The sequence below is a fragment of the Sturnira hondurensis genome, unplaced genomic scaffold (genome assembly GCF_014824575.4).
Source record: "Sturnira hondurensis isolate 20B ecotype Veracruz unplaced genomic scaffold, ASM1482457v3 Scaffold0007036, whole genome shotgun sequence".
NCBI lineage: Eukaryota > Metazoa > Chordata > Mammalia > Chiroptera > Phyllostomidae > Sturnira > Sturnira hondurensis.
In genome coordinates, this window is record NW_028079667.1 from 6,019,857 (window position 1) to 6,042,132 (window position 22,276).

Sequence of the window (22,276 nt, forward strand, 5' to 3'; positions counted from 1 at the left end):
GTTTTAAGTGATGATTGAGAAAGGACCTTGGCTGTATTGTTGCCTTTTTTTTTTTTGGTAACCAAGCTATATTTAGTGTGGTGTGGTTACTAAAGTCACTAAGCCATTTAAGTGTCTAACTTAACTTCGTCAGTTCAAAATAATGTTTACAGTTTTCCCATATGACCAGTACATCAATGCTCATGTAGGGTAAGGCTTAAAGCTTTGCAATTCCAACTGCCCATAAAAGAAGTATATGTATATGTGTATGTGTTGTGTGGAGAAAGATTTTAGAGAGGTTTGGGGATATTTTGCAATGTAGCAGATAATGTTATCCACAACTTGACACTGAATATTATATAGATAAAATTTTTAATTGGATGATTATTTTTGTCATCTTTAGTGTATATGCTTCATAGAGTGATGGCTTAGTGGTTAGACAAACTTTAACTTGGCGTTTCTCAACAGCAACACTGGTGACATTTGGAATCAAATAATTCTTTGTTGTGGGATATTTGTCCTGTTTGTGTTGTAGGATGTAGAGCACCATACTGGGCCTCTATGTATAGACTAGATGTCAGTAGCACACCTTACTTCTCCACAGTGGTGACAACCAAAAATGTCCCCAGACATTTGCTAAATGGCCTTGTTGGGGGTGTGCAGGTAGTCACTGCTTTAACTGTTTAGAGTTGTAATAGAAAGCTGTTGCAGTAATGCTGCTGTAGCTCTTCCCCTTCCCCCAAAGCTTAAAACTATTAGATGAAATATCATCTTTATTTTTCATCTGAATACATGTATTTCATGTATTTTGGCTGTTGTATTCATACAAAACTAAAAGGGAATTTTCTTGATTGAGGAAATAAAAGATCTAGGTAAGCAAGTGACAGGATTAGTGGGAATTGGGCATGGTATTATTTCTGTTGTGTCTGTTCCTAAAAGTTTCTGTTGTAGTAGTAGTATTTTCAGGAAGAAACTCTAGAATAAAACTTTCTAAGTTTTAAAAGTGCATGCATGTTGAAAGCTTACTGATAATATACAACAAATAAATGTGTTCCGCTGTAGAAGCTCAGTCTGTTCATTTTTCTGATAAGGTAATAGTGTACTTTATAACATGGAACTTCATTAAGTCACATGACCTTGTGTTTCGATCTGATTGAAATTTTTTGGTAGTATCTTCTGTTTTGGTGTAGCATATAGTTGTGCTTTGATGAGTTGAAAACTGGCTTGTAGTTTCAACTTCCTTTTTGTGCTGTCTTGGTCTCTAGACCTGGAGGAATGTGAATTGGAAATAACAAAACAGTATTCAACATTGAGGGCATCCACTGATAATACTATCCTTACATAGAATGTGCTTGAATTTTAAGGTACTTCTCTACTTGGAAACATAAAAACATACTGTTTTAATTCTTTAGTCTTGATTAGACTATTGTAATTTGAGATTTTTTGGATAAATATAAATTTTGTTACCATGATTGTTGAATTTTTCTTTTGGGAGGTCAAAGTAGTTGTTTCTGAATTTAAAAATTTTTTTGTGGCTTTAAATTGGAAGGGGATCTATCTGTCTTTAAAGTAACTGAAATAGGAAATAGATTTCTCCTTTTACTATGCTGTGGAGTAGGACTTCTGTTATCAGATAGCATTATCTATAACTTGATTTTATAACTCATTTTAGTATTTGTTAGCATTATTAAAATACCAGTTCATTTGCTTACTGAAAGCACAGTTCATTAGAAACTTGATCTTCCCAAAGTGAGGTCATTTAAGCCCTAGCACAAACTACTGTAGAGCCCACTGATTAGTTACTTTAGTATTCAAGAAAGATCAGGCTGGTAAAGCCAGTATTCTTTTGCAGGTGAATTATTGTGATAATTCAGCTAATTATTAGAATTTAAGATCTATATTTTAAAAGAATGGACCATTTTTAAAATTTTTAAAACATTAAAATTATTTGAGTAAAATGTTATAACTCCACATATTGATTTTTTTTAATGTTTTGTTTGAACAGTGGTGTGGTTCTAAAGAATCCCCAGAAAGTACTAGCCCACTTGAAATCTGAGTGTAGATATTTATAGTTGAGCTAAAATATCTTCCAGTATTTAGATATTTATATGCTATTAATAAAACTGCAGACACTAACTAGGCTTGCAGTTTTATTGAAAGTACTAGTATGTTGCTAAATTAGCTGATGTTCAAGACAGGATTCTAACGTAATCTTTTTTCTTCCCCCTTCTGTCATTCCAACATCTCTTTTTTCGAACTGTGAACTAAAGTGGAAGACAAGCATTCCAGTGATGCCAGTAGTTTGCTCCCACAGAATATTTTGTCTCAGACAAGCAGACACAATGACAGAGACTACAGACTGCCAAGAGCAGAGACTCACAGTAGTTCTACGCCAGTACAGCACCCCATCAAACCAGTGGTTCATCCAACTGCTACCCCAAGCACTGTTCCTTCTAGTCAATTTACGCTACAGTCTGATCACCAGCCAAAGAAATCATTTGATGCTAATGGAGCATCTACTTTATCAAAACTGCCTACACTTACATCTTCTGTCCCTGCACAGAAAACAGAAAGAAAAGGTATGCCATTATTACTAGATATACTGCACGTTGAACTATAGTTTCTGATTATATTACATTATTTCCATTAGCTTAAAATAAGACTCTTGATTATAAATTCTTTTTTGAAGTCTTTTAGAATGTTACTGCCTAGATACAGGTCTAGACTTGGCCGTATTTGGCTTTTTCTTTTAACTTAATCATGAAGCCTCATAACTGTGTTTTACCTTTGACACTTTGAAGCTCAGTACTTAATTTATAACACTTAGTAATGGTTTGAATAACTTATCAAAGCCAAATGACTGTCCCTTCATATTTGTATAATTTTTGTTTTTGTTATAATTGTCTTGATGGTTCAGTTTAGGAATTGTCTCAATTTTCTATTAATTAAAATTTAATGTGAACAGAGACATTTTAAAAACTTGTCATTTTTATATAATATTCAACTATTGGTTTCAGTTTGTGAATTAGAAAACTGGGTCATGGGCCACAAGATAAGGAGTCTTAATGTCTGAAGAATAGAAATTAAAGTTTGCAACCCAAACTGGGTTTCCTTAACCTGGTTGTAATAACCACACTGAAAAGACAGTACATAAACTATTTGGGGTAGATCCCATTAGCAGGCTAATCAGCATCATTAGCAAGTGTCAAGAACTTTTAAAAGCCTTAAAGGTTTAGGGGATGCCGAATGGACATAATGAGGTCTAGCCACACATGTATCTCAGGCCACATTTAGCTTTTCTCTCCCTGTCCTCCACCCCATGCCTAATGTTTTCCTCTTTTTGGCCTTCCCCAACTTGAGGGCCAAGGGTAGGTGTGCAAGTCATATTTACACTAATGCAGAATTAACATTGCAAAGGGAATTCTTGAGGGATGAAAACTGAATGCAGCACCACATTCTTCTCGGACCGTAAGACGCACCTAGGTTTTATAGGGAAATAGGAAAAAAAATTTTGAGGCAAAAGATGTAAAATATTTAATAACATAAATAACATAATATTTCACCAATGTAAATGTAAACAGAACTCAACAGCAGCATTTAACAACATTATTCCTCCCAAATTGGGGGTGGGGGGGCGTCTTAGAGTCGAAAAAATACAGTGATAGTTACTTTCTAAAGGATATTGTTTTTTCAGTTCTTAAAATTGTATCTCCTTTTACCTCTTACTCATTTTTACACTTTTTGAAATTCCTTCCCTGTCTTCTGAGTTACTGCTGCTGTTAATTTTCTAGTTATCTTCTTGCCCCTTAAATATCTGTAGCATTCAGTCCTTTGTAATGTGTTGTGTTCCTTTTTTTTTTTTAACTTGCTCAGCATGTTCTTTTTGCTGGGTAGTCATTCTTGTGATTTACCTTGTCTATGTAAGTGACTCCCAGATCTTTATTTCTGACTCACATATATTCCTTCCTTCTGTAAGCATTTTGTATTTGCTACATCTCCTCAGAATGTAGTGTGTACCAAATTCCTCCTTTTCCCTACAGTTTATTCCAAGGTTCTCTCAGTAAGTGACAACACTATTCCCTGCAACTATTATTTGTTATTCAAAATTCTTGCCCACTGCCCCCTGCTCTACCCATTGACAAATATTGGATTCATCTTCCTATATCCTACTTGTGTATGTTACTTATGCAGTGCTGTTATTGAAACTCACATAGTCTCCTGCACTAATCTGATTACTGCTCCGCTGCCTTTTACCCAGTCTGTCTATTTATGGTGGTATCATTATAAAATTTAGTTTGGGTATTACTTACTTGTTTTGCGTTTTCTAATGGCTTTCCATTATCCAAAGGGTAAAGTTTATACTTCATGGTAGGGTTAAAGCAAGTATTTGACAGTCTGGTTATAGTCTGGTTGCAGTCTATCTTATTAGCTTGACCTCCAACATTCCATTCTTAGATTTCCTATAATTTTCCTGTTGCAAATTTGTGTATTTCTTAGCATATATTATGTTCTTTCATATTTTGAGCCTTTGCTGAAAAGACATAGTTCTTCCATTCCCATTCTGTTAAACTCCAGGCCCTTTGTTTAAAAGCCAACTTTAATGTACTTGGGCTTTCCTCAGCATTAGTTAACCTCTCTGAATCTGTTTCTCAAATACATCCTTTGTACATTTATTTATTCATAACATTTTTCACATTATTGTTTTAGTTCCTTCAATTAGTACAGTATTTAGGGTTAGATGTTATGTTTTATTGCAGTTGTACTTTGTTCACTTCCTACCCTCCCAGTCTTCATGCTTCAAGCACCATTCCTGAAAAACTTAACAATTAAAACTTACTTATGTATCACATTTGGTGGTAAGTGTTCTATATACACTTTAATTTATTCCTTAAGACAACATCACGAGAGAGAAGGTATCTTCTTAGCTAGGAAGAGCCTGACCACTGCCACAGTGTAAACACACGATGTTAGAGATGGTGCCTTCAAAATCCATGTTCTTTTCATAACACCATGATGAAAGACTCACCCAAAAATCTGTATTAACTTTAGACTCCAGTAGTTTCTGACATCATAGGTGATTTGAGTGTAAATTCCACAAAATATTTACTAAAAACTTCACATAAAAATTTTACATATAATAATTGTATTAAGTGTCTAGGAAGAAACTCAGTTACCTTAAAATTGCCAGTTTATATAGGGAAAATTGTACAGTCAGTCAAAATACTTCTCCTTGCATGCGAAGTGCTCATTAATTTGAAACATAATTTTTTCTCAGTGGAAATATTAATGTTATTTAAATTAAGCTTTCTGTTGGCTCTTTCAATGTAGTGATTTCCTTGTTTGGATTTTCCTTAACAATTTAAATGATGAAGAGGTTGATGGTTCAAATAAACTGATCCTTTGGTCTTAATTGCTAATAGAGTGACTAAGTTATATCTAAGGATGTTAAGAATAGGCTGCTGTATTAAATAATACAACAGCAGGATCTTTTTTAACCACTGATTTATGTATAGTGCTTGACCAGTAATAGGCAATTGGTAAATATTTGCTGTAGATGGATAAATAACTGAGAGAATGGTAATGAGTGTTGAATATATATATTCTGTATATACCCAGAATATATACAATCCTGTAACTCAATAACAAAATGAAACATCTGAGTTCAAAACTGGCAAAAAGCTTGAATACACATCTCTAAAAAAATATACTCTGATGATCAATAAGCACATGAAAGGTCCTCAGCATCCTTAGTCATTGAAGAAAAGCAAATCAAGACTGCAGTGCAATACCACTTCAGATGTTATTAGGATGGCTATAGTAGAAACAGCCATAGAAAGTAACAAGTGTTTCTGAGGATATAGAGAAATTGGAACTCTTATGCATGCAAGTAGGACTGCAGAATGACAACAGATGCTGTGGAATACAGTTTGGCAGTTCATCAAAAAGTGAAACATAGAATTTTATTATATGATCCAATAATTCTGTGCCTTGGTATTTAACCAAAAGAATTAAAAGCCAGGGAATCCAACAGGTATTTGTACATTGTGTTCATAGCAGCAATAGTCACAATAACCAAAAAGTGGCAATGATCCAAGTGTCCATCCACTGATAAACAGATAGATAACCAAATTATAATACACACAGTATTACCCAGTTTTAAAAAGGAGTGAGATTCCAACTTCTGGCCAAGATGGAGGTGTAGGTAGATACACTTTGCCTTCTCACACCAAACGAAGGATAACAACAAATTAAAAAAAAAAAAAAAACCCACCAGAACTGGTAGAAAAATCCACTTGTATGGAAGTCCAACAACCAAAGAGTTAAAGGAGACAAACCAACCGAGACTCAAACCAACAGTTTGGAGTGGAAGGAAGAAATAAAGATTCAGCCAGAACAGAATGAGGAAACAAGAATTCAAAAAAATGAGGAGAGGCTTAGGAACCTCAGGGACAACTTCAAATGTTGCAACACCCAGATAATAGGGGTGCCAGAAGGAGAAGAAGAGCAAGAAATTGAAAACCTAATGAAGGAGAACTTCCCTAATCTGGCTAAGGAAATAGACTTCCAGGAAGTCCAGGAAGCTCAGAGTCCCAAAGAAGGTGGACCCAAGGAAGAACACACCAAGGTACATAATTACATTACCCAAGATTAATGTGAAGGAGAGAATCCTAGAGGCAAGTGATAAGGGGACCATCACCTACAAAGGAGTTACCATCAGACTTTCAGCTGATTTCTTAAAAGAGACCTTGCAGGCAAGAAGGGGCTGAAAAGAAGTATTCCAACTCATGAAAGCCAAGACCTACATCCAAGATTGCTCCATCCAGCAAAGCTTTTATTTAGAATGGAAGGGCAGATAAAATGCTTCCCAGATAAGGTCAAGTTCAAGGAGTTAATCATTACTGAGCCCTTATTATATGAAACGTTAAAGGGACTTATCTAAGAAGAAGATAAAAAAATATGAACAGTAAAATGTCAACAAAGTCACAACTATCAACAGTTGAACCCTCCTCAAAAAATGAAGCTAAGCAAACAACTAGAACAGGAACAGATTTACAAAACTAGAGATCACATGGAGCGTTGTCAGCAGGGGAATGGGGGAAAGGTACAGTGAATAAGAAGCATAAATGTTTGGTAAAAAAAAAAAAAATAGATGGGGAGGTTAAGAATATTATAGGAAATGGAGAAGCCAAAAAACTTGTATGTACAACCCATGGACATGAACTAAGGGGGGAGAACGTGGGTGGGAGGGGAGTACAAGGCAGACGGGAATTAAAGGGAGAAGAAAATGGGACAACTGTAGTAGCATAATCAGTAAAATACATTTTTAAAGTAAAATTCTGATGCATACAACATGGATGAAACTTGAAAACCTTACGCTAAGTAAAATAAGCCTGGCACAAAAGGACAAATGTGGTTTGATTTTACTTATATGAAGTACTTAGAATGGGCAAATTCAGAGAGAAAACAAACTAGTGGTTGCTAGTGGTTGGAGTGATGGGGAGCTCTTGTTTAATTGAGTAGAAAGTGTCTGAAATGACGAATGCACTTATTATTTGGACCATAAGACATACCTAGGTTTTAGAGGAAGAAAATAGGGGAAAAATTTCAAGCAAAAAATGTGGTAAAATATTTAATAACATAAGTAACATAATATTTCACCAGTGTAAATGTAAACCGAAGTCAACAGCAGCACTAACAACCATTATTCCTCCCAAATTTGGGGGGTGGGTCTTAGAGTCTAAAAAATACGATGATGCTACTAAATTGTAAACCTAGAAGTGTTTAAAATGATAAATTGTGTTATATATTATATCAGTATAAAAATTTCAGGGGAGCAATTGCCAATATATATTGGAAAGTAAGATTAAAATAAAAAAATTAAAATGAAATTTTTCACCCTGAAAATTAGTGGCGATTCAGTGTGAGAAACACAACTGCTATGTAAGTTGGCTGTTGCAAAGGTCACTTTAGTACAGCAACATCTGTTAAAAGTTTTAAAATATGTTCATCCTTTGTATTAGCAAAAAAGATTTTTCTCTTGAATGAAAAAATCAAGTTGTAAAAATATAGTATCTTTATAAGATATCAACACTATATTTATGTACATTTATAACATAGAAAATATTGTGGACAGATATGTCTAGAATAAAATACTCATGATTTATAAAATTAAAATGAAAGCCACAGATTATAACAAATGTTGAAACCTAGCCATCTTATGTTTTTTCCAGTAATAGACTTTGTTTTGTTTTATAACTTCCCCATATTGTACTCTTCTGTGTTAACATTGTGTAGAAAGTGCAGTAGAAAATACAGCCCGCCTTGTTGCACTAGTAGTTTGACTGTGGTTCACACGTCGTGTTGAGTATTGTTAAAACAGCTGTCAGAACATCATAGGAAATTAATAATCAGAGGTGTGATTGGTGCATTTTACTATTTTTGTGCAGTATCTTTTTAGATCTAGTTGTAAATCTCAAAGTTACTTGGCATAACTGAAAAATGTAGGTCAGAAATGAGTTTTGACTTTGGTTTGTTTATACTCTTGGGTATTTTGAAGGAGTGCCTATAATTTAAAACAAATGATACTACTTCAAACCTTAAAAAGTTAGATTATAGTGTCATTGTTTCTTTGGGAAGGTGTAGTCTTTGTTGGGTTACTTCCCCTACTGGTAAAAAATGAACAATATTTAGTTACAAGCATAAAGGGAGAGAGAAAGGTTTTATCAAAGCAAGTATACACAATTTAAATTAAAAGGCAAAGGATAGCATACTTGGCTCATACTGAAGAATTGATTAGAGATCTACAAGTCATAGAAATAATTAGGTGGCAAAGTGACTTAGTTCATTTAAATTTAAAATAGATTTGGGAAGAGATCATTATCCTTAAAGGTATCGTAGGCATACACACACAAATTGCTAGAGCTAAAACTAGGTGCAATCCTATTGCCAAAGACTGAAACATATATTTAAAGTAATCCAGGTTCCTTGAATGTTTGGCAGAGTTTATATTTAAGGAGTGACTAAAAGGCTAATACTCTGAAAAAGAAGAAGAGTCTGTTGACTCGTATGTCAATTTGTTTTTTGTCTTAAGGTAACTATTTCCAAATATCCAAATTTTTTTCTTTGTTTAGTTCGACACAAATCTGCATAAACATGTTATTAAATACTAGCTTTACCCTAAAAGATTAGATTCTAGATATAAAAGTTTTAGAAAAATAAAAATGTTAGTTAAAATTAAATGTGTAGAAAAACATTCATTGATTGTTTACTTGTTCTGAAAAGTTTTATTGTCTTTGTGTATAATAAAGTGATTGTGTACTTTATATTTTATAAGATTATTTAAGTCTAAATTAAAGTAGTCTCTTAAGACTATAGTGTTAACTCAGCTTTATGAAAGTAGCATAAAGTGACCTCTTCTCTGCTTGTTGGTTATTTATGGTAACCTTAGGCTTTTCTCCCCATTATCTTATGTTTTAGACACAGAGCACACATATATGTGCACCCAGCCCTATGTTTATTGCAGATTCAGAGCATCCAAGTACACGTTGATGTATATAATCAAATACATGTCAATGCTACCTGGAAACCAAACCCCATTTTCTGCCAGGGCTACGGAGATAGAACAAAATTCATCTTCTGAAGAACTTGATGTTCTAATAGGTGCTAGACTATGTAGTAGAAGATGCTGGGTGATACAATAGGTCTGTGCTAGAACACACTGAGTAGAAACAAGGGCACACAACCAATACCTTTCTTTTATATTTTAATGATAAAACTGAGGCTACCTTTCAGGGTAGCTTTTTAAATCTGTATTAATTATAAAACCCAGTAAGTTACTCTTGGTCATACTTACAGGTTGAGGCAGATAATATTTAAAATGTTTAACATGTAACATGCTTTGGAAGGGCATTTGTATGGGGTTCAATAGTGCTATTTTTAAAATAGTGTGAAATTGGCATGCTGAGGACCTGCTCAGAAAATTGGTGTAACTTTCCTGTCTTTGATTTTAACCCTTTCTACACTCAGTTCTCCAAGTTTGTGCTATGTTTTTTTGTTTTGGTTTAGTTTCCGTTTGTTTTTAAAGTTAACCTTGGAAGTTCTCTAATCTTTTTTATTGCCGTTTATTTTTCATAACCAGCAAGGAGTGCTAGAATCACCCATAGAACGTTTACAAGTTTAACATACACTTGGGCCTCACCAATTTCATTATATCTGAGGTGGAGCACTGGTATCATTTTCTTTTTTAATTTTGCAGGTGATCCTGAGAAGAACTGTGTTGATATTCAGAATAAAACTATTTAATTGAGACATTCTTGCCTTTAGGGATGTCACTTGCTTGCGGGCCCCATGAGTATTAAGTAATACCAACTGGTTTCATAAAACTGTAAAAGATATATATCCTCAGGGTAAATAAACATTAAAGTTAGAAGTTAAGGGTGTTTAGTTTTTGTTTATTCTTTTTTATGGTGTGATATACATTAGTTTTTTATTTTCTTTACTTGGATTGAGGACAGCACTGAAGAATTTCCAAGCCTGTGTTAATTTTTCAAATCTGTGGATAGATTTAGCAGCACCCAGACAAATTTGAAAACAACTCACACCTTCTTCAACTCCTGACATTAAAAGCAGAAGAAAACCACAGTAAAAGTAACAAATGAGTAAGGATCATTTCAGTGGAATGTGATTACTAATTCATGCAGGCAGTAAAGGAAGTTTGTGCAGGAAGTAAAAATACAGAACTTTTTTCTAAACATTAATCAAGATGCCCCTAAGCTGTATTTCCTAAACTGAATCTTAAAAGATATGATTTGGAGAAAACAACTACTATGGTCTATAATTGTCCCATAAACTGTAATAATTGACCGTTGGTTTTGAAAAGGAAAATTTTATTCAAATTTTTATCTTATACTTCTCTACAGGCATTGGCAAAAGTAGGTTTACAGTTTTTCCTATGGAAAATAATACAATAATTAATTAATAATACAAGAATAAACTGTTTTACATTCCTATATCTGTAAATCTTCTTTTGCTAACCCCTGTATAAATCTAAAACAGCAAAATTAAAATCATACGCAGTCTGCTAGACGTATAGACCTTAAAATGTTTGCCTTAAAAAATTTTAAAATGTCTTAGGCCTTCTGACTTGATCATAATTGATCAGTACATCCTGAGGTCTGCATTTTAAAAGTATTACCCTCTAGTTCTTTTGACAATTACAGCGGTGCCATAAAAAGATTGATAGAGCAGTCCATATTCAGTAAGCTCGACAGCAATACCTAGCTTTTCTGGGGGCATGGGGATTAATGAATTCAGTGAAAATTGGAAATGAACATTTACAGTTACTAGGTAATATTACTAGTGTAATATTCAAATGCAGTGTGTCTGAAATGTACATCATAATAGCAGTCTTAAATCAGTTAAACATATGAGCTTAAAATCTTCAAGAAATTTATATGTATGGGAGATGAAAGATGTTTTAGCAGGTTTTTTCGTAGTTAAAGAATGATTTTGTTGCTTGAGTATGTAAGCATTTTATGCAACCAGGGCAGAGGCTGTGGATGAATCCTTTTCCAAGTGGGGGAGGACTCGTTTTTGGTCTTGTAATATCAAGTCAACCAGTGAGTATGGATCTCGGTCAGAATCAGACATAATTTGGTATCCTTATCCTTTCTCTTCCTCTCAAGATGCTTTCAGACAGCAACAGCGTTCTTAATTAAATGGGTAGAGATCCTCAGGAAGATCAGGTGCCAAGTCCTTTTGACTTAAGAATTCTCAAGATTGCATTGTCAAAACATACTCGTGTGACACCACGTGACTCAGGATCACACCAATTTGTGAGGGAGTCATTCCCACTTGGCCATAGATGTGTTCCTTCACGTGTCAGACATCAGCTTCAACCAGGTGTGGGACCTTGTGGTGGTAGGCGGAGGCCACTGGGACAGGACAGGCCCCCTCCTGGGAGCATGCATGCCACCAGTGGTGGCAGCAGGCAGGCAGTGAAAGTACAAATTGTGGTATTTTGTCTCTAGACCAACATGTAAGAGAATATGTATGAACATTCTGAGTAGTCCAGTCTTAATGTTATCTATAATAAGCTCTCTGTTTTTAAAGCTCATTTTCTCCAATGATGGTCACTGTGTTAGTAAAATTCCATGGTACAAAAATACCAGTTTGTGATTTATTTTCCTGCTAGTAGACTTCTGCTTGTTTCTAGTTTTGTGCTAAAATAAAACAACTATAATAATCTGAAAAAAATTGTTGAATCTCCTGGTTTAATTTACTTCAGAGTTTATTTAAGAAGAGTTACTGGGTCATGAAGTGTGTGCAGCTCAGTTTTTCTAGATAGTGCCTATTTATTACTTTCCAATTTTGTCAGTCTGGTGAATGTAAAAGGACACCCTGTTGCTTTTCATTTGCATTTTCCTGATTATCAGTGAAGTTGAGGGTCTTGTAGTTTTTTAAGCCATTCAGGTTTCTGCTCTGAAATGTCTTTTGTTTATTTTTCTATTTTGTAGTTTGTCTTTTATGATTTATAGGAATTCCTTAAAATATTTTGGTTACCAGTGTGTTTGATGTAATTGTTTGCCTCTTCTAAATGTCTGCATCCTAATGACAAAAAAGATCTTACTATATTTTCCTCTACTGGTTCTAAAGACTTACATATATATACAAAGTTTAAATTTTACCTTAATTTGATTGTGTTTTGAATGTAATTTTTTCCTATATGGCAAGGTACTCCACTTGTTGTGTTTTTTATCATGTCCTTAGCCCATTCTGGGGTTGCTCACCATGACACCTATACTGATTTGTAGTAAGGACATTATTATATTTAGGTAAGCTGTTATTGTGGTCATAAATATTTTCACCTTGTTATTTTAACAGGTGTACAACATTAAGTGCTGAAGAATTATGTTGTTCCTTTATCCTAATGAAAGCTTACTTGAATATGTAGTTAATACACAAGTGTGTTTGAAACAGCATTACTAATAAATAGTATGGTACTTTTAGAATTAGGCATATGAGTTTTGGTTGAATCACTGCTTTACTAGGTTTTGTGACTTCAAGCTGTGTAATCTTTCAGCTTTCTCACCAGCGAAATTGAGACATAAAAATGCCTACCTCATTATTCTAATCAGTCATATTCACGGAGCCTCTTGTAAAGATGTGCTAACTTGTAAAGATTAAATGACATTACTTGAGTTGAGTGCCTGAAACAGTGAAAGTTATTTGTTTGATTTTGGTTTCAATTTCCTCAGTTCAAGTAATTTTTTAGCTTTATTATCTCCTGTTTATTTAGAATCTGCATCAGGAGAGAAATCTGTATCACATTCTTGCACAACTCCTTCCACGTCTTCTTCCTCTGGACTGAATCCCACGTCTGCACCTCCAACATCTGCTTCAGCGATCCCTGTTTCTCCCGTTCCGCAGTCACCAATACCTCCATTACTTCAGGATCCAAATCTTCTTAGACAGTTGCTTCCTGCTTTGCAAGCTACACTGCAACTTAATAATTCTAATGTGGACATATCCAAAATAAATGAAGGTAAATTTTTATACTAATAATTTTTAAAAACCTACTTGCATTGTGTAAAATTAGGTTATTTGTAAAATCTTCATTTTAGGAGTGGTCTTTGTTTTATTTTGAAGTTCACATTTGCACTTCATTTTCTGGAATTTATATCTGCTGTAGTTGAATGCCTTTGGTATTGTACTTGAGTTTGCAGTTGGATTTTCTATGTATTTTTCAAGACTGGCCACCTACCTAGTAGCTGTTTTTTCTATTTAATGTGCATGGTAATTTTTTTTAAGTAAAAAACAAAATAAAGAGCATTTGCTAAAATTGATACAAAAACACTTGATTTCTTTGTTGTTGTTTTTTAACTTCCTGTACATTAATGATTTGGATTGTAAATACACTAATTATTTAAAAAGTAGGAATTCAGGTAATTCCTTTTTATGAAAAAATTTGAGAAAGGAAGTAATGGATAACATTTTGCTCTTTTTCCTAGTTAATTGCATTACTAATTCCAACTTTGTTTTTTAGTGGGCTAAAGTTTTTAGGCAGTGATCTCAAAGAAGTCTGAATAAAAGTACATGCAGCTTTAATTTGTAAACCATCAGATTCAAACATTAAGCCCTAAAAACATTGCAAGATATTTTTCTTTACAGTGTTACATAATACATTTAACAGTAGTGTTAAGTGGTTAAGTTTTCCTTTTATCTTAAAACTGTAACTATGATACTAGTTGATCATTAGTCTTGTGTTCTCATTGCCTTCAACTTTTCTGTTGTTTTTTTTGTTGTTGTTGTTGTTGTTGTTTGGGGTTTTTGTGGAGTTTTTTTTTCTTTCTTTTCCCCTAAGGTGACCATGCCATTCTCTCTTTTTGTTTAATTCTCTGGTTTTAAAAGATAGTTGGTGTGGGGTGTTGACATAGGGTTTGAGTGGTCAGCTTGTCTGGGGAGGAGAGAAACAGTCTCATTCAATAGCTACTGTTTATCCAGTTAATTCTAAGTAGTGTACTGAGTAGTTTACATATAAATGGATGGGTTTGTGGAATAATCAGAAGTTTCAGTGAATACTCTAAAATTCTACTGTTCTTTAAAAGTCTTATAGAGTTGTTTTCTTAAATGGAACACCCGAATTTTAGTGTAAAGAAAACTCTACTCTTTTCCTTTATTAAAATCCATTAAATTTCTTGTCCTCTGCCTCATTTAGATCATTTCACATCTCTAAACCCATTATACTATCCCAGTTTTCTAGACTTATTTTGAGAGTTCTAGTTCGAAACACTCCAGTTTTAGGGGGATTCTTTTGAATTTTCAAGTTGTTACTAATGCCACATATGTCTGTGTTTTATTTGAATTTAAAATAATATGTGTTTTTAGTTCTTACAGCAGCTGTGACACAAGCTTCATTGCAATCTATAATTCATAAGTTTCTTACTGCTGGACCATCAGCTTTCAACATAACCTCTTTGATTTCTCAAGCTGCTCAGCTCTCTACACAAGGTATTCATATTCTTAGATATCTTTAGCGTTGTATGTTGATTTCAGGGGTTATTGGCAATTTTTTTTAGTCTTTGAGCTGATTTGCCACAGTAATGGCTTTATTTTGTGCTTGATTTTTTTTTTTTTACCCCTACTCATACAGTAGTATTTTTACTTGCTTTTTCTTTTTAGGTGAAGCAAGCTTTGACATCTTATAATATGCCATCAAATCTGTAATATAGTAAATTTTTCATGCTGAATATAAGTTGTTGATGAGATACTTTGCTCCAGAGCTCAAAGTAAATTATGATATGTCCTCAATCTTTGTGAACCATTGAGTATATTTTAAGAATTGACTCATGGCTCAGATTCATGTTAGATGGTTTTTGACTAGAGGATATGGATACAGAAATGCTCAAGTTCTGCCTTGAAATAGCTATCCCTCTTCCCTGTGAAAGTATTCAGTGGAAAGAGATAATGTACAGGAATAAGAGAAAAGTGAAAGCCCCAATTTAGGAAGCTGGCAAATTGAGCAGGAATAACTGGTGTAATGTTGAAGTGTAATAGTGAAAGTCTTTGACAACTCTCTAGTCAGCCTCATGAGGCAGGAGACTAAGGGGGAAACTGGGTATGAATGTAGAAGAAATACGGGTGGTGAGGATACCTTCCATATGAGAATAGGTTCAGGCTTCCCTTCCTGCTCTAGCCTAGAGAGAGGCCACACGGGGTGTGTGCATATCTGTAACACAGCTTTTTCAGTCAACATGGCCCTAGTGAGTATCCCACATTCTCACTTTTCAGATAAGTATTTCCTTGAGGGGAGGGGATGTGCATGGGGAGATGCAAAAAGATCTCCTCTACATATATTACAGAAGTTTTTTATTTATTTGTAATTAACTTCTACATTTTTTTTGCAGCCCAGCCATCTAATCAGTCTCCAATGTCTTTAACATCTGATGCATCATCCCCAAGATCCTATGTGTCTCCGAGAATAAGCACACCTCAGACTAACACAGTCCCTATCAAACCTTTGATTAGTACTCCTCCTGTTTCATCACAACCAAAGGTATGTTGTCTTTGAGGGAAATTCAGAAAATAAACCACTTGCTTTAAAAAAAAGTTTAATGTTTTAAAGTCTGTATTATAGAAAAAGCCTTGTGAGAATAAAGTGTTGAAGTGAAGGGGACATGTAAGTGTGAATAGGTGCAGGTTAGAATCTCTCAAATTAATTGTAGGATAGAGGAGGGACTTGTATCTGTGCTACTTTTATGCACTGATTCTTCTCTTTGTTGCTATGAGGATATCTTGCACTGTCTTGCTCATCCCACCCTGGACTTGAATTATTTCCCTGTCCCGTATGTCCATGATATATAAGCTACCTGCCTATTTCATCACTTAACAGCCATCTCGGTTACCAGAGAGAAAGTACAATGACATAACTTTGTTACAGTATATTGTTATAATTGTTCTATTTTATTATTAGTTGTTAATCTCTTACCATACCTAATTTATAAGTTAAACTTTTTAATAGATATTATGTATTAGGAAAAAAGAGTGTATACAGAAACTAACTCTTCGCTTAGCACCATTGATTGGTTCCTATGACTTGAAGCAAAACAACATATAATGAAACCACTTATATTGTAGGCTAATTGAGATGAAAAATGAGAGTTAATTTTATAATGAAACAATGTTGAACAAAATGACATGGAGAGCAAGATAAAGAAGGGCACACTAATTGAGTCTTAATATTTGTAGAATTTTCAAACTTGAGAAGATATGAGAAAACATGTTTTCCATGTTTTTCCCCATACTTTTCATTCTAGTCATGAGTCAGTTTCTTTGCTAACAGTTTTGTATGTATTGTATTTAACTTTCACATCACAAGAGTCAACTGTTTGCCTGAATTAACAGTTAAGAAAATTAAGCCTTTAGTTAAATCTAGTTTTTGTGGTAGAATCAGAATTTGAGACCCAGGTCTTTCTGAATACAGAACTTTCTGAGTACTAAGCAAAATGTTTCATGGATGGCTATTCATGACTATTTAGAGCAGTTAGAAAATTGCCAAGCCCTTAATTATATGAAATATTAAAGGAAGTTCTCTAAGAAAAAGAAGATAAAAAACATGAACAGTGAAAGGACAGCAAACTCAGTTATTAACAGCCACACCTAAAACAAAAGCAAACTAAGCGGACAGCTAGATCAGGAGCAGAGCCACAGAAATGGAGATGAGTGTACAGCAAGTGATGACTAAAATTGAAATAAGTGGTAGTATTAGTTTTATAGTCAGTTATCAAAATTAGGATTTCAAATCCCTTTTTTTACATCCAGAAAACTTTTTGATGTAATACCCTCTGCCCTGCACCCCCCCATTCCCCCCGCTTTAGTTCATGTCCATGTGTCATAAGTTCTTCAGCTTCTACATTTCCCACACTACTCTTGCCCTCCCCCTGTCTATTTTCTCCCCATCGTCTGTGCTACTTATTCTCTATACCTTCTCCCCCACTCCCCCACTCCCCTCCTCCCACTCCCCTGTTGCTGTCAGTTTTTGCATCCAAAAACTTTTTCAAGTTTTTTAAAAAATAGTGGGCATTCTATCCACTGAACAAAAATAAGTGAACATTATAAAAGAACAAGTTCTTTTATATTTGGAAGTAACAGGGCCATTCAGATTTGTTTGGGAGAATATTAATCATTAAAAAAATAAACTGCCAGAGGATGTGACTTATATTTTAAAAACTGCTTGTTTCTTTGTGACATCCGAATATGAATAATATATGTGTCTCCACTTGCAACAGTGGACCTCTCAGTGTGTCCATTTAGGATAACATCTTTTTGATGAACACTAAAGTTGAATTTTGTATGGGCTGTAGCTTATTCTCTGATAGACCAATCTATAATTTGTCTCCATTTGTGTTTGAAATTTAAGCCAACTGTATGTATATGATGTAATATTTGTTATTGATGTAGAAGTAGTAGTATAGTCATGAGATGCTGGAAATGAGGGGAGTCAGTAATGGGAGGTTACCAGGAAAAACCGCAGTAAAAGGGTAAGATTATGTAGATTTAACTTACTGTCTTTTGCACTGATAAGTTTCTGTAGCTATGGTCATCCTCTTTTTCTGGTACAGTGAAGGTGACAGCCTTGCAAATGCAAGTATGTGTTTTACAAATCATAACTCTGTTCTTGTTTAATTAGTTTGTTTTTTAGATTCAGTTGTTGATAAATTTATATTTTTTGCCATTCTTCATAGTTTTACCTTCTTTTTCTTAAGTAAGCCTGTTTAACATTTTGTATAATAGTGGTTTGGTGATGATGAACTCCTTTAGTGTATTCTTGTCTGGGAAGCTCTTCAATTCTAAATGATAGCTTTGCTGGGTAGAGCAGTCTTGGCTGTAGGTCCCTACTTTTCATAACTTTGAGAATTTTTGCCAGTCCTTTCTAGCCTGCAAAGTTTCTTTTGAGAAATTGACTAACAGCCTTATTGGAGCTCCTCTGTAGGTAACTCCCTTCTTTTTCTCTTGATGCTTTTAAGATTCTCTCTTTATCTTTAAAGCTTTGACATTTTAATATGATTGTCCTGGCATGGGCCTCTTTGCATCCATCTTGTTTGGGAGACTCTGTGCTTCCTGGAATTGCATGTATAATTCCTTCACCAAATTAGAAGAGTATTCTTTCATTAATTTTTCAAATAGACTTCCAATTTCTCGCTCTTTCTCTCCTTCTGGCACACCTGTGATGCGTCGTATGTTGGACCTCTTGAGGTTGTCCCAGAGGCTCCTTTACACTATCCTCATTTTTTTTTATATGGATTCTTTTTTCTTCTTGGTGTTTTGGTTGGTTGTTTTTTGCTTCCTTATGTTCCAAATCATTGATTTGATTCTCAGCTTCATCCATTCCACTGCTGTTTCCCTTTGTAAATAGTTCTTCATTTCAGTTAGTGTATCCTCCATTTCTGACTATATCTTGTTGTGTAGTTGAGGTCCTCACTAAGTTCCTTGAGCATCCTTATTACCAGTGTTTTGAATGCTGCATCTGATAGATTCCTTATCTCCATTTCATTTAGGCCTTTTTCTGGAGTTTTGATCTGTTCTTTCATTGGGCCATGTTTCTTTGTCTTCTCATTTTGGCAGTCTCCCTGTATTTGTTTGTGTGGCACTGCTTTGACTTTGATCTTGGTCACGTGGCCTAATGGGGTAGGTGTCCTGTAAGGTCCAGTGGCACAACCTCCCTTCTCCCCTATACTAGGTATTTGACGTGTGCCCTTCATGTGGGCTGAGTACACCGTCCTCTTGTAGTTGATGCTTGATTGCTGTTGGCAGATTAGTGGGAGGGGTTTACTCAGGTCTGTCAGTTGCAAGCATTGGCTATGACCACTGACCACTGACCGCCACGCGCCGCGCCCCCCGCCCCCAAGGATCAGCTGTGCAGGAGCATGGTGGTGATACCCTGACCTGGTCTGTAGCAGTCCACTGAGTGTGCTGGCCCCTTGGTTTCCCAGGTGGTGCAGGCCAAGGTGAACCCCAACCTGTATTTTGCCTGGGGCCACCCTGCCAGAATTATAAAGCAATCTGAGATGGCTGCTCATGTGCTGGGCTTGGAGATTCCCAAATAAAGCCATGCTGTAAATCTAGGATGGTTGCTGCTAAGGCCAGGCATGGGGTTCACTGAGGCCAGCTGTTGCTTGTTTGAGAGGATTAAGGAATTTGTGAAGCATGAGCCAAGACCAAACATTCATATGGAAAAGCAGTTTGGGTGGGCCTGTAAGTTGTGTGGGGCAGAGTCTGAGGATCTCCAAGGCGGGTCAAACAGGGTTAGCCAGTTTAATGGAGTCTCAGATATTGCACCAGTTTGTGGGCTCTGTGGGGGGAGTGTTTAGAATAAGGACAATGGCCTCTACTCACCTTCATGCCAGACATGTCAGTCTCCCCCCTGCGTGCCATTGATACCCCTCAAGCTGCCACCTGGTGCCAGAGTCCAGAGGGAGTGAGTCTGAGTAGGTGAGCCCATGTGTATGTTCCTCAAGAGGAGCTGCTTGGGGCTCCAGCAGTTTCTTCCACTGACTCTCTATCCCTGCTGGTTTTTGCAGCCAGAAGTTGTGCAGACTTAGGTTCCTGGCACTTGACCTCTGTAGTGGGGGTCCTGGTGTGGGGCTGGGACTCCTTGCAAGGTGTCCCTCCCCAATTTTTCACCACCACATACGGGTGAAGGACCAGCTCATTCTGTGTCTGCCCTCCTCCTCTCTATCTGGATGCATGTGGTTTCTTTAATTCTGCAGTTGTCAAACTTCCATTTACCTCGATTTCTGACAGTTCTCAGTGATGGTGGTTCTGTATTTTAGTTGTAATTTTGATGTGGTTGTGCAAAGAGATGAGCCATGTCTGCCTGCACAGCCATCTCAACTGAAAGTTATAAACTGTAACTTCTGCTTGGTTTTTAGACCTTCTCCCGTGTCTTCTGTTTCTTAAAATTAGTCTAAAATAAGGCTCATGCCAAATAGGCATATTTTGGAGTGACAGGTTCTTTTCCACTACAGCTCCTAAGCTACAAAACCAGTACAGCATGTTGTAATACGAAATATTGTAGGCAGTTGTAACAATGATAAATATTTATGTAAGGCATTATTCTATGACTTTAAGATGGCCAGTGCGTCAGCCAGGGCCTAAGATGGCAGTACAAATTAGGAATTGTTCGGCTCTATTATAATCTTGTGGGACCTCTGTAGTACCTTCTTTGACCAGAGGGTTATGTGACACATCACTGTAAAGCAGAAGAGGTAGTATATAGTGTGTTGGGAAGGAAAGTGGGCTTAATTCAGAACTCATTTCTTACATTGATGTGCTAAGAAAGTAATTTTATATCCTGTGCCATTTTATAAAGAAATCCAAGTTTCAAACCTTGACCCTCTTCTAACTACATGACCTGTGGATATTCATTCTAACTTTCTTGAATCTCTAGAGTTTATGGTATTTAAGATCTTTAACTAGATGAGGGGGGAGGTATGTGAATTTTAGCACCTAAATGACAATGCTTTTATACAATTAAGTAATTAGTGCCCCTTCCCGTTTCGGTGGTTTCAGTTATCTGTGGTCAACTGCTATTCAAAAATATTAAATGGAAAATTCCAGGAATAAAAAAATTCATAAATTAAATTGTATGCCGTTCTGTGTGCCATGAAGTCTCTCACTATGTTGCTTCACCTGCCCTGAATTTGAATCATTTCTTTGTCTAGTATATCCGTGCTGTATGAGCTGTACCCATTCAGTCACTTAGTAGCCATCTTATATCAGAGAGAGAGCACGCTGACCTTTTATTACAGTATATTGTTATAATAGTTCCATTTTATTTTAGTTGTTGTTCATCTCTTACCATGCCTAACTTATAAATTAAACATTATTATAGATATTCATGTATAGGAAAAAATAATACAGTAACCCCTTGCTTAATTAACACTGTCAATTGGTTATGTGACTTCAGTGTATAATGAAACCACTTGTACTGTAAGTTAAGTGATATGAACAAGAGTTAAGTTTCTACTAATTTTATAATGAAACGATCAAAATGACGTTGAGAACCTGCTATATATAGGATTTGGTACTATTATACAGTTTCAAGCCTCCATTGGGATGGGGGTGTATATTAATCTTATTATGAAACAATTTAGAACGACTCTTTGTCATCTTAAAAACTCACTGAAGAATAAAAATAGTTGGGAAATCTTATTGTTAGAAATTTTGCTTTCACCTGCTTTCTGTACCATTTGTCAAAGTGATAGAAGCCTTTCTCACCAGCTTTTGACATTTCAGGTGACTACTCCAGTAGTTAAACAAGGACCAGTTTCACAATCAGCCTCACAGCAGCAGCCTGTAACTGCTGACAAACCACAAGGTCATGAACCTGTCTCTCCTCGAAGTCTTCAGCGCTCAAAGTAAGTTGATGTTATGTGTTGAGACATCATTTTTCCTTAATGTGGCATAATGCATTGTTTGAATATTATAAATATGTATGAATAATAACATTTGATCTCAGAAGAATCCATGGATATCCTTAGTTTTATGTATTAAAAAATTTACAGAGGCAAATCTGCAACAAGTAGATTGTTGTCTCTAGTAGTGAAGCCATGGTTATTTTGAGGGAAGTGGCTTCTTCTTTAGAATTGTACTTAGTAAAATTTGATGGGACTAAGAGTATGTAATACTTGTACAAAGAGGGCACATGGTTTATAGTACTTTATTTGTAGGAGACGAGACATCATTTTTAACCTCCTCGTAGCAGTCTAAAACTTCGGCCAGTGTCGCCATTTGGTAT

General features: G+C 35.5%; 1 protein-coding gene across 8 annotated transcripts in view; it reads left to right on the forward strand.

The window, feature by feature from the left end:
- WAC (WW domain containing adaptor with coiled-coil) overlaps positions 1-22,276 on the forward strand; it is a 91,136-nt gene that overhangs the window by 62,860 nt on the left and 6,000 nt on the right. For 6 of the 8 annotated variants that reach the window (XM_037051054.1, XM_037051055.1, XM_037051050.1 and 3 more), the window contains exons 7-11: positions 2,250-2,558; positions 13,277-13,522; positions 14,866-14,988; positions 15,885-16,033; positions 21,775-21,896. In XM_037051054.1, the coding sequence (XP_036906949.1) occupies positions 2,250-2,558; positions 13,277-13,522; positions 14,866-14,988; positions 15,885-16,033; positions 21,775-21,896 (949 nt within the window). The remainder of the gene's footprint in view (positions 1-2,249; positions 2,559-13,276; positions 13,523-14,865; positions 14,989-15,884; positions 16,034-21,774; positions 21,897-22,276) is intronic. The other 2 variants (XM_037051053.1, XM_037051052.1) reach the window with 1 other exon arrangement.